At 43.8% G+C, this 13,551-nt stretch overlaps 1 protein-coding gene across 7 annotated transcripts in view; it reads right to left on the bottom strand.

Annotated features, from left to right (window-relative positions):
* phldb2b (pleckstrin homology-like domain, family B, member 2b) overlaps positions 1–13,551 on the bottom strand; it is a 140,706-nt gene that overhangs the window by 66,392 nt on the left and 60,763 nt on the right. For all 7 annotated transcript variants that reach the window (XM_069889483.1, XM_069889484.1, XM_069889482.1 and 4 more), the window contains 2 exons: positions 11,352–12,412; positions 3,331–3,648 (listed from right to left, as the gene is read on the bottom strand). In XM_069889483.1, coding sequence (XP_069745584.1) covers positions 3,331–3,648; positions 11,352–12,412 — 1,379 coding nt within the window. The remainder of the gene's footprint in view (positions 1–3,330; positions 3,649–11,351; positions 12,413–13,551) is intronic.

The following is a 13,551-nucleotide window of genomic DNA, read 5'->3' on the forward strand; positions in this document are numbered from 1 at the left end:
TCGGACCACTCACCCCTGATATTGACAATAGAGTTAGAGGACATCCCTCCAAGAATGTATAGATGGAGATTAAACTCCATGCTACTTAAAAGGCAGGATTTTAGAGAATTCATTGAAAGACAAATTAAAATGTACTTTGAAATAAATACGGAATCAGTGAAAGATAAGTTTATACTATGGGATGCAATGAAAGTGTTCATTAGAGGGCAAATAATAAGTTATGTAACCAAGATGAAGAAGGACTACAATCAGGAAACAGAGCAGTTGGAAAGGGAAATAGTAAATTTAGAAAAAGAATTAGCAATGAAGGAAGATACCACTAAAAGAGAATTGGCAGATAAAAAAAATAAAATATGAAACACTACAAACATATAAGGTGGAGAAGAACATAATGAAGACAAAACAGAAATATTATGAACTAGGGGAAAAAAACGCACAAAATTCTAGCATGGCAGCTTAAGACAGAACAAGCTAAGAAAATGGTATTGGCATCAAGGAAAAAAGACAAACAAATCACATATAATCCAACGGAGATTAATGAAAACTTTAGAGAATTCTATGAACAATTATACCAAATTGAAAATGAAGGGAAAGAAGGCAAAATAGATGAATTTTTAACTAAAATTGAACTACCAAAATTACAAATAGAGGAACAAAATAAATTAACAAAACCATTTGAAATAGTAGAAATACAAGAGATAATAAAAAAACTACCAAATAATAAAACACCAGGAGAGGATGGATTCCCAATAGAATTCTATAAAACATTTAAAGATTTATTAATTCCTCCCCTCCTGGAAGTCATCAACCAGATTGACAAAACACAAAGCTTACCAGATTCATGTAAAACAGCAATAATTACAGTAATACCAAAGCAAGGGAAAGATCCACTAGCACCAGCGTCATATAGACCAATATCATTATTTAACACAGATTATAAGATAATAGCTAAACTATTAGCAAACAGATTAGCAGATTATGTACCTAAAATGGTAAATCTAGACCAAACTGGATTTATTAAAAAAAGACGCACAACAGACAATATTTGTAAATGTATTAACTTAATTCATGCAGTAGAAGGGAGTAAAGCGCCAACAGTAGCAGTTGCTTTAGACCCAGAGAAGGCCTTTAACAGAGTAGAATGGAATTATTTATTCAAAGTATTGCAAAAATTCAGTTGACCAGAGAAGTATATTAATTGGATTAAAGCATTATATAAGGGACCATTGGTGAAAGTGACAGTAAATGGATATATATCAAAGCAATTTAATTTAAGCAGATCAACAAGGCAAGGATGCCCACTATCACCCTTATTGTTCGCGTTAACTATAGAACCACTAGCAGAATTGATAAGAACAGAAAATAAAATAAAAGGGATAAAAATAAAAGACAAGGAATATAAAATCAGTTTATTTGCAGATGATGTTATAGTATACTTAACAGAACCAGAACTATCAATAAAAGAATTATATAAGAAATTGAAGGAATATGGAGAAATGTCGGGTTACAAGATTAACGTAAATAAAAGTGAAGCAATGCCAATGAATAATGAGGATTTCTCAAAATTTAAGAAGGAATCACCATTCAGATGGCAAATGCAAGCAATAAGATACTAGGTATACAAATAAATAAAAATTTCGGCCATCTATATAAACTCAATTATTATCCACTAATGAAAAAAATTACAGGGTGATTTAGAGCATTGGAAAGATTTACCACTAACAATAGGAAGGATAAACTGTATTAAAATGAACATTTTCCCAAGGATACTATACCTATTTCAGGCATTGCCAATACACTTGACAGAGAAATTCTTCAAGGAGTTAAAGAAAATAATAAGGAAATTTTTATGGAAAGGGGGGCAAACCGAGGATAGCACTAGATAAATTAACAGAATGGTATAAACAAGGAGGCTTACAACTGCCAAACTTTAAAAATTATTATAGAGCCGCACAATTAAGATATCTATCAGATTTTTATCAAACAAGGGAAAAGCCAGATTGGACTAGATTAGAACTAGATAAAATAGTGGAAAAGATACCTGAACACATATTATATAAATGGGATGAAAAATTGGTACAACGTAGGAGTTCTCCAGTATTACATCATCTGCTCAATATTTGGAAGAAGATTCATGTAGAAAGGAATAACGCTTTTACAATAACCTTTCCTTCAGAGAATGGGAGAAAAAAGGGATCAAAAGAATAGAAAATTGTTTTTCAGGAAATAGATTATTATCCTTTGAACAAATGAAGGATAAATATAATATAACTCAAGATACAGTGTTGGCATATTACCAACTGAGATCCTACTTGAAGGACAAATTAGGAAGCAGTCTGAGGTTACCAGAGGGAAGTAACTTTGAATATGTGATTACAGATACAATGATAATCAAAAGATTTATAACAAATATGTATATTAAACTGCAAGAAAAGGAGAATGAGGAAACAAATGGTAAAACTAAACAAAAATGGGAACAAGATTTAAATATAAAGATAAAGAAGGAAACATGGGAGAAGTTATGCTCTGGAACGATGAGAAATACAATAAAGACGAGGTTACATATGATACAATATAACTGGATACACAGGCTATACATTACACCTCAAAAGTTAAATAAATGGGACCCAACAGTATCTGACAGATGTTTTCGTTGTAAAAAAGAAATGGGAACAACAATTCATGCAATCTGGACATGTGAGAAAGTAGAAAAATTTTGGGAAGATCTAAACCAGATATTAAATAAAATTACAGAAAACAATATACCAAAAAACCCAGAGATCTTCCTCCTAAGTAACATAAAAAACAAAGAATTTGGACTTGATTTGGATGGTGCACAAAAAAGATTTGTTAAGATAGCTCTAGCCGTAGCAAAAAAATGTATTATGTCAACCTGGAAATTAGAAGATAATTTGAGAATACAATGGTATATAGAAATGAATAAATGTATTCCATTAGAAAAAATAACATAATTTAAGAAATAATATTGAAATATTTGAACTAATATGGGAGCCATACATGAAACACAATAGAGAAAACCTACTGGGGACATCTACCACCTAAATTAATGAAAGGAGAAGGAAATGAAAAGAATTGACTCAGTGGAATTTCTTGTTTATTTTTATTGAATGACAACATTGTTTGACTGGTTTAATGTATCTTAGATTTTTGTACTTTAAATGAATGGGGGGGAGGTAGGGAGGGTGGGATGGGAGGAGGGGGGGGAGAAAATGACACTGTATATATTTGAAAAGGAAAATGTATGTATCTTGGTCAATGTGGTTTATGGTGTGAAAAATAAAAAAAATTTTAAAAAAAGGGTAACCTCACCTGTATGCGGTTTAATTCCACACGCCCTCCTGGGTCCATCTGACCGGAATTTCTCCTCGACCTTCTTCCAGACGGAGTGAAGTCAAGCACAGAGGAGGTGCAGGGAGAGGCTCTTGGAGTTGCCCGAGGCTCATTTGCACTGCCACTGTGACCATTGGGCTCTGGGTGTGGCGAGCATCCCCTGCTATGGGACAGTGAGAGCTTGTGCAGCTCTTCTCCAATCTTCTCGATGCTGTTCACCGTAGCCCCAGATCTACCACCATCTGTCTTATTGTACTCTGAGCAGAGGTTCAGGATGGTTTCCAAGCGCTGACGTTCCTGCAAAAAAAAAAGGAGTGGGTGAGTCTGAGTCCCACAGCGTAGAAACAGGCTCACAGCCACAGTTTGTCCGTGCCCAACAACATGCTCTCCCGCATAAATCCCACTTGTCCGCATGAGGCCCATACCCCTCCAATTCCCTCCCATCCATGGAGTCATCCAAGTGTTTCTTAAAGCTGAATTATCTGCCTCCACCATTTTGTCTGACATCTTGTTCTACATGCCCACCTCCCAATGAATGAAGAACTACCCTCTCACGTCCCTTCCAAATCCCCCTCACGTTATGTGATCTGGTCTTACATTCTGCTACTCTAGGAAACAGACTGTCATTCTCCACTCTATTTATGCCCCTCTTGATTTTATGGACCTCAATAAGATTCCCTCTCATCCTCCTCCACTCCAAGAGAAACAGGCCAAATTTTTGCAGTCTCATGATAACTCAACTTTCCTAATGCTGGCAACAACTTTGCAAACCTCTTCTGTACCCTTTCCAACTTTATAATATCCTTCCTATAGCTGGGCGACCAGAACTGCACACAACATTCCAAGTTATAGGTCTTGTATAACTTCAACATGACATCACTAGAATTGCCTTCAATGTTCCAACCTAGTTTGACCCCCCCCCCTCCCCAATACAAGCAAGACTATACTCATCCACCACATCCAGAAGATCTTTATCAGCCAACGAAAATAAATGAGGGAGAAGAAACTGGAGCAAGAGGTGGCTATTTAGCCTCTTGAGACAGCTCACCTTCATTGACTGATCTGACGGCATTCTTCAAGTGTACTCTCCCATCCTCTCCCAGTGTCCTTTGATCCCCATTACTGACTAAAAATCTAGCTCATCTTCGAATGCATTCAAGCAATCAAAGAAGATGTTAGCCATTTAGGACTGAGATGGAGAAAGATGTCTTCACTCAGAGTTGAGAACTTATAGAACTCACTGCCACAAGAAGCTGCCGAAGCTGATTCATTAGATATATTCAAATGGGAGTTGGATGCAGCCCTGTTGGCTAAAGAGATCAATGGGTATGGAGAGTAAGCAGGAACGGGGTACATGATTAGCCACGATGGTGTTGAATGGTGAAGCAGGCTTGAGTTGCCTGCTCCTGGACCTATTTTCTACTGGAAGAGGGAAAAGGAAGAAACACAGGCATACAAATGCCAATGGGAGGGTGAGAAAGGAAAGGAACTAAGATAATAGGGGAGGGGGCAGAAGGCAGAGAAAGATGCTCCCTAGTAGAAGGAAGGAACAGGGATGTGGAGCTGGAGAAACAGAAAGTGTAGGGGCCAGGCAGGGGAAAGAGAACAAAAGGAGTCAGAGGGATGGGGGAAAGTGAGGGGGGAGAGAGAGAAAAAGAAAAGGGACTGTTACCTGAAATTAGAGGTTGATATTGACACTGTCTGGTTGGAGACTGCCGAAAGTGTAAAAACAACCATAGGGAAAGTGGCTGACACAAGCATCTTATGAACATGAACTGGGAGTGAAAGTTGGTTACTTAGCTCTTTGAACAGGACCGGACCAGAGTTTGAATTCCGCGCTGTCTGGAAGGAGTTTGTACGCTCTCCCCACGTCTGTGTGGGTTTTTCCTGGGTGCTCCGGCTTCCTCCCACCATTCAAAATATACCAGGGGTGTAGGTTAATTGGGCAGCACGGATTCGTGAGCTGAAATGGCCTGTTACCATGCCATATGTCTACTAAAAAATTTTTTTTAAAAACCCTGTTCTGTCATTTAATAGGACCGAGGTTCATCTCAACCCTACATTGCTGCAGACTCCTCAGGTAACCTTTTACCCTCTTGCTTATCTACCTTTGTTAGTTGTTTTGTTTTAAAATCAAAGTACCTGGTCAGCTGCACCAAGTAAGAATTTCAGTGCATAATAAACTCATTATCAAATTCAAAGACTGTTCTCACTACACTTTGAGACGGTGAATACCAAAGATATAACACTTGGAGAAAAAGAATGGCCTTATCTCAGTCTCAAATGGGTGACTGATTTTTAAAATGTAACCTTTTGTGCAGAAGATTCTTCTTCAAGAAATCTGTTCCCCACACCCAACCTGACAAGACCATTCAGAATCTTAGATTACAATCAGGTCTCTCTCAAGACTCCAGTGGATACGGTCCCAATCCAGTTACCTCCCCTCACAAACAAACTATATTTGATATCAAGGAAGAAAGGGAGAGACCAACATCCACCTCCCTTGATCTAGCCCCCGTAAAATTTGAACCTCATGCCAAATAGTTACACACGGATTCACTCCAAATGTTCACCAACAGCTTCACACTGATTCACTAAATTTTCACCAGTACTTTCATAACGATTCAGCTCACTGTTCACAAGCAGGTTCACGCTGATTCAGATCAATGTTTACCAGTAGTTTTCCTGATGCAGCGCAACACTCACAAGCAGTTTCACGGCAATTTTCAACGTTAGCTTCACACTGATCCAGTTCAATGCTTACACATTCACTCTGATTTGATGCAATATTCAGGTTCACGCTGATCCAGTTCAATGATCTTAGTACTTTCACATTGCACCAATGCAATTTTCCAGTATCACACTGAATCAGTCCAACATTTAAAAATAGTTTTATATTGATTCAGTGCAAGTTCACACATAGTTTCACAGTGATTCACTCACCTGCCAGTCCTGGCCAACAAAGCCTTATCTCTGGCTGCTATCATCTGGTACATCTCATCAAAAGAAATGGGGGATTTTGGGGCACATATAATTCCTTCTAAATCCACCCTGAGCACCCCAAATCTGGTGAGAATTCCTTGGCGAGCAGCGCCCATGGTCCCAAGCATGCCCCAGTGCAAAGGTCCCAGGGAGGAGGGCAAAGAAATTGTAGAACAGTGGGAAGATTCAGAATTCAAAGGAATGTGGAGAAGGAGAACTGCATGAAATGGTGCAGAGGGAATGGTTAATTCCGGATGCAAACTTTACTCAAAACACCAACATCTATCAATTACACTGGTTATTGGTTAAAGGCAGCAGTAAGAACAATTAAATGATCATCTATCAGCTGTTTATTGATACACACTCCGAGGTTGGTCCAAGACTCACCTCAGATGCAGAAAACGAGGTTTCCAGTGGATTAAACCTCATGTCAATGGTTTCCCACTTCAAGTTAATTAAAATACTCTTCAGCAAGTAAGCCTGACACCTTTCCTTTCTACCCAGATTGCCAATCTTTCCTCAAGGTAAATTATCACTGCAGTTTCAACCTTCCATCCAACAATCAGCCATGTACCTGTCACTTCCTCATTCACTCGTTTAAATGAGCTTGCAGTGAAACTCTAGGCAAGGCAACCGTCGAACAACTGGACAGACGTAACATTATCCAGAAACAGCCATCCGTGGGATCTGATGTCAGAGGATGTGCTAAAATAGGAGCTCAATGACGGTGGGCTTCCGTTCACCCGAATAATAAACTTGATCTGTCAGCACCCAGAACATTTGTTTTGTTTTGAGAAGGGGTCTCCTTCTATAGACCAGCAAGGCTGAGGTCTGGAGCAGGGGAACACTCACATTTTCAGCTGGAGCTGATGAGAATTTATTATCATCTACACAAGTACTATGTACAGAGGCACCAAAATTCTTGCTTGCTGCAGCCACAGGTACATAAGATATGCCAACGATAGTAGTATACATTAAATTACCACAATTTACCAAGACAGAAAAAGAGATAATAAATATCAAAGGATAGTTGGTGCAAGTGACTTTTCAGTTGTACACACAGATCTTTTAATGGTCATGAAGTAGTTTATGGTTAGATTTAGTGTAGTATGGGGAGGTTCAAGAACCTGGTAGCTGTTGGAAAGTAACTGTGCTTGAACCTAGAAGTGCTGGACCTTTAGCCTGAAGTGAGAAGAGGTTATGACCAGGGTAATGGGGATCCTTTATGAGGCAGTATCTCACATCATTCATTCAGGTGCCTGGCTGTTCAGCATAAGCAATCATATCTCTCCATCCATCTATTATGATCTCTGACCCTATGAAGTGTAGATGCTGCCTCCCTGTTCTCGTTCAGTGAAGGTTCCTTCTTTGAACTGAGACCATAGTCAATGTTGATTTCATGATTACAAATTGGAAAATTAATGAAGTGGTTTCCTGTTGCCTTCAGTTTCAGTACCCATACTGGATGTATAACCCTGGCCATTGTTCATCAGATTCCAATAAATTCCAATTTATAAAATCTGCCTGTGAAAGCCATCCACCACCTGCAATCCATGGCTTCACGCAGCCTTGATTGGGAGGCTGAACAGGTATTGCACCTTGCCCAAGGGTGACCTGCAGGCTATCGGGTGGAAGGAGTGCCTTATACCTCCTTTTGCTGAGCAATTACGCAGCACCAACACCAAGAGAACCTCACATAAATGGTATGGAGTTCAGTGCTTGTCATGGACTACATTTGTCACTTCCTGCAGCTTTCTGCATTCCTGGGTGTGCACCTGTAAAAGTCCAATAGTGTTCAACAAGATGCCAAATTTCCTCAGACTTCTTCATTTAAGTATGCCTTCTTCATGATTCCCTTCTTGAACTAGCTCCAGGAGAGGACCTGCAAATATGTGAACTCATGGGAACTTGAAAGTACCCTCTCTAACTCTGTTCCATGTAACGAAGACAGGTTCAAGGTCACTCGGTTTCAGTTTTTAAAAAAATCCACAATAAGCTCCTTGGCATTGTGGATGTTAGAAGCAAGATTGTTGTTCTGGCACCACAAAACTAGATTCTCTATCTCCATTCCTTAGGCTTCCTAATGGCCCGCCTGATCTTGGATCTAATGATACAGGTTGTATCAAGGTGGGTAGTGTGGAAAGAGGATGAAGTGAGGCCAAACACCCCAAAAACTCAGGTGGAGACTGGAATATGCAGCAACGAACAGGGGCCAGAGGGAATTCTCAGTTGGTCAAGGTGATGAAGAAGCCATTTAGCACAGTTTTTAAAATCGAGTACGAAAGTTGGAACCTCATGATACAGAGGTGCAAGGTGTAGATTAGATGATGCTTGGAGCTGCCTCTCTGCAGACTCTGGCCTGGTTACAGAGTCTCCAGGTGACTAGCTGCAAGTTAGAATTTCAGTGCATATGCCTATTGTATCATGTGTATGACAATAAACTCATTATCATTCAATATCACCAATAGTCCTACCATGTTGATGCTATGATACACCAATGACTCTATTTCTTCAGAAACCTGAGGAATTTCAGCATGACCCAGTGTCCTTTACCATCTTTTACAGATGCAATGTAGAATGTATCCTGTCTGGATATATCACAGCTTGGGACTGGATCTGCTCTGCCCAGGACAGGAAGAAACTGCAGAGCTGTGAGCATAGCTCAGACTATCAAACCCCTTTCCCCTCTATCGATTCTGTCCATACCTCTTGCTGTCTCAGGAAAGCAGCCAACAGACTGAAGGGCCCTTCTTGCCCTGTCACATTCCCTTCTCTCTGCCTTTCCATTGAGCAGAAGATACTTAAAGTCAAAAACATGAAGCTCCAGATTCAGGGACATTTTCTTTCCTGCTGTTATCAGAGACTTAAATGGACCTCTCAATTGTAAAATAAGATGTCTCTGCACTTTTTAAGTATCTTTGGCTTGGCTTCGCGGACGAAGATTTATGGAGGGGGTAAAAAGTCCACGTCAGCTGCAGGCTCGTTTGTGGCTGACAAGTCCGATGCGGGACAGGCAGACACGGTATACTTTACTCCAAACCCCACACTTCGTAACACTACATCCTGCACTCTTTGATGTAGCACTGCACTCTGCACAAAAATAGGGTTGATAGAATCATTTGGTCTCATGGCAGGGATATATTTAAAAAAAAAGAGGGTACAGGTTTAAAGTGAGAGAAAGGGGATCTGTGGAATAAGATTTTTCAGATTAAGTGGCTGATATCTGGAGCTCCCTACCTGAAGAAGTGGTGCAATCAGATCTCATCACTTACATTGAAGAGACATTTGGTCACACACTTACAAAGACAAAAACCGCTGCAGATGGAAGTCCAGAAAATGCTGGAAATATTCAACAGGTCAGACTGCACTTGTGGGAAGAAAAGACCAGTCTACTGAGTATTTCCAGCATTTACTGCTCTACTGAAGGAATAGGACACAGTACTCATGTGGTAAAATTGGATTAGTGTACATGCGCAATAAGGGGTAGCATGAACACAATGGATCAAATGGCCCATGATCATTTAATTGTTACCATTGTAGTTGTTATATCTTACACACCTTTGTTGATGCAGCAAGTAAGAATTTCAATGCATCTATAAATTATACTTATGTGTACAACTAGAAACTCTCATTTACACTCCATGGTACAGGAATTGCTCCAACAAAAACTGCAGGAAACTGCAAAGGACCGTGAACATAGCTCAGGCCATCACACAAACGCCCTCCTCTTCATTGACTCCATCTATACTTCCTGCTACCTCTGAAAAGCAGCCATACTGAAGGACACATCCCACTCCAGCCACCCTCTCTTCCCATCCCACTCCCCATCTCATTGGGAAGAAGATTTAAAAATGTGAGATCACGCACCACTAGATTCAAGCACAGTTTCCTTTCTGTTGTTGTCAGACTCATGAACAAATTTCTGAGTAGCAAAGTAATAAGCAAAATGCAAAATGCCGGAGGAATTCAGCAGGTCAGGCAGTATCCATGGAAGGCAAATAGACAGGCAAACATTTCAGGCCGTAACCCTTCATCAGGAGGGAAAACAGGCAGACTGACGATGGAGAGTCAGTCAACAGGAAGGGAAACAGGCGGACAAATGACAGCGAGTCAGTCAGCAGATGGAGGACTAGACAGAAAGAATTGGGCTTCCGTTCTCCTGATGAGCTCCATTCAAAAGCAATCAGATGGTCATAATATTCCAAAGGCAGCAGTCCGAGTGTCCTCACACATCCTTCTATACTCTCTCAGAGTCCACACTAGAGTTCAAAGACCCGAGAGAGGCTGGGAAATGGAAAGGACTGAGGTGACCTAGGACAGAGACAGGAAGGAGGAGGGGGTAGGTGGAATGGAGAAAAAGGAGAGAGAGAGGGGGGGTGCAATAGAAGGGATAGAAAGTAGGAGAGGCAAGAGAGAGGGTGAAAGAGAGGGAGGGGAGAGAGACAATACACATCAGAGCACTAGTATTAAACAGAATGTTTTATATTTTATATTTCCAGGTATATTAAAGTACTCTTTAAACTCTTCTCTCTCAGGGTACCCATACTTTCTCATAACAGAGGAGGTTTCAGCCCATCAATTCTGTGTTAACAGGCAGAGCACTCCAATACTACTCATACCACCCTCCAAAAATTCACGGCTCCCATTCTAGTCTCTAGGGTCACAGACATGAAAACCTTGACTGTTGTTCTCTCTCCACAGATGCTGCCTGATCTGCAGAGTGTTTCGGTTTTAATTTCCTATCCCATTCCTATCAACTCCCCCTCACCTACCACTGGTGGGGCAATTAACACTGGCCAATGAATGTCCCAACCTGCACTTCTTTGGGAATGTGGAAGAATCTGGAGAACCCTGGTCACAGAGAGAATGTGCAAACACCACATAGTCAGCACCTAAGGTCAGGATCGACCCCGGGTCTCTGATGTGGTAAGGCAGCAGCTTGAATCGTGTGGGTCTGCCAGCAGATCAACATGCAGCCAATGTCCTGGCTCCCCAAACCTCTGTAACCCCTCACTCACCAGTCGTTCCATCTCCTGCTCCCGTAGCCTCTCATCCTTCTGACGCTGGTGGTACTCCAGCAGATCACCTTCGTTATCCCCGAGTGAGCTGATGCTGTCGGCACGTTGTCGGAAGGGGGGTGAGGAGCACCAGTGACCAGGTGATCTGCCCCCTTCGCTGGTGTGGAAGTTTAGCGGGCTACTGCGGACACTCCTGTCCAAGGCCACTGTCTCCAGCCCTCCGTTGGGATGGTCCCTCCTGCTGAGCTCAGGGCCGAATGAGCATGGTGCTGGGCTGGCTCTAGAGCAGGAATTTTCCTTCAAGGGCAGAGGCAAATATCTGGGGCTGGAGTCTCCAAACTCCTGTGGGGTGTTCACCCACCAACCGGGGTGCGGGAAGGACCCGAAGGGCACCAGTGGGCTCTCCGCTCGGTGAAGCCTGGGGAGGGAGCGGCTGTGGACTCCCATTCGCTGGAGGCCATTGGCGGTGGCTAGCTTGGTTCGGGAACCCACCTCATTGAACAAGGCCCTGTCCTGGCCTGGGTACCAGTACTCAGCGGGGCCGGGGGACATGTGTAGCCTGCGGGTTAGCCTGGGGCTGGAGGGCATGCTGGCAGACTCCACCCCACCACCTGCCTTGGGACAACCAGCTGAGCCAGCTCTCACTGGCATCCTGCCACCATCCCAGACACCCCCCTGCCGGGGGAGAGTCTCTGTCAGGGGACTCCTCCCACAGTGGTTATCAGAGGGGGAGAGGGGCCTCCACGTCGGGGTCGATCCAGCGAAGAAGTGCTGCTGGCAAACGGCGCTGGGCTGTCTGGTGTGGCTGATGCCGAGCGGTGACCGGGGAGGAGGAAGCAGAGGAGAGGTGCTATGCCGGGGGGCCGGGCGGGGGCCGACAGAGGGTCTCCCTTCAGTGGGGGAGGGTCGCCCATCCAGCCCCAGGCCACCTCGGGAGGGCTTTGTCGGCCTGTCCACCGCATGACTGGGGTCGTGGTTCTTGTTGCCATCGCCACCACTGGCTTCCAGCATGAGAGGCCGTGAGGCCGGGGAGCACCCTGCCATCAGCCCGTTTGGAAGACCTGAGGGAAAGACAAAGTGGTCAGCAATCATTCACGGTTGCCCACAGGACCCCAACCTCCTCACCAAGGAAAAAAATGTACAGGTGGACGATGAGGGAGGGGCAAATGGGCCATGGGGGAGAGGCAAAAGGGCCATGGGGAGGGGCGAAAGGGCCATGGGGGGGAGAAAGGGCCACGGAGGGGGGGGGGAGAAAGGGCCACGGAGGGGGGGGAGAAAGGGCCACGGGGGGGGGGGGAGAAAGGGCCACGGGGGGCGAGAAAGGGCCACGGGGGGGAGAAAGGGCCACGGGGGGGGGGAAGAAAGGGCCACGGGGGGGGGGGAAGAAAGGGCCACGGGGGGGGGAAGAAAGGGCCACGGGGGGGAAGAAAGGGCCACGGGGGGGAAGAAAGGGCCACGGGGGGGAAGAAAGGGCCACGGGGGGGGAAGAAAGGGCCACGGGGGGGGAAGAAAGGGCCACGGGGGGGGAAGAAAGGGCCACGGGGGGGGAAGAAAGGGCCACGGGGGGGGGGGAAGAAAGGGCCACATGGGGGGGGGAAGAAAGGGCCACGGGGGGGGGAGAAAGGGCCACGGTGGGGGGGGGGGGAATAAATTGGATGGAAATAAGTGATTGGATGAATCTGAAAACTGGCACAGACTCAATGGGACAAATAGCCTACACCCCTGCTGAAAGGTGAGAAGTAGTCATGCAGCATAGATTCAGAACCAGTGAGCATCAACTACCTATTTACACTAAACCCAAGTTATCACCACATATTTTCATCAACTCCCCTGATTCTATCCTTCAATCATATACTAGGGGCAATCTAAAGTAGCCAATTAACACACTGACCTGCATATCTTTGGGATGTGGGAGGAAACTGGAGCACCTGAAGAAAATCCTTGCGATCCCTGGAGCTGTGAGGCAGTGGCTCTACCATCAATGCCATAGGGCTGCCCAATAAAACAGCACCTGAACTTTCATTGTTCTCCACTAAATAAATTTGTTGAGCACCTTCCCCCATTGTTGGGTCTTCTGTCCTGTGTGGAGCAAGTCCAAAGATTCATTGCCCTGTGCTGGCTCTGGTTCTTGGACAAGATAGTGTGACCCGATGTGGGGCACCTGTTGGTAGGAGAGGTTTTCAGCCCACCACCATCTGAG

Source organism: Narcine bancroftii, chromosome 7 (genome assembly GCF_036971445.1).
Source record: "Narcine bancroftii isolate sNarBan1 chromosome 7, sNarBan1.hap1, whole genome shotgun sequence".
In the NCBI taxonomy this organism is placed as follows: domain Eukaryota; kingdom Metazoa; phylum Chordata; class Chondrichthyes; order Torpediniformes; family Narcinidae; genus Narcine; species Narcine bancroftii.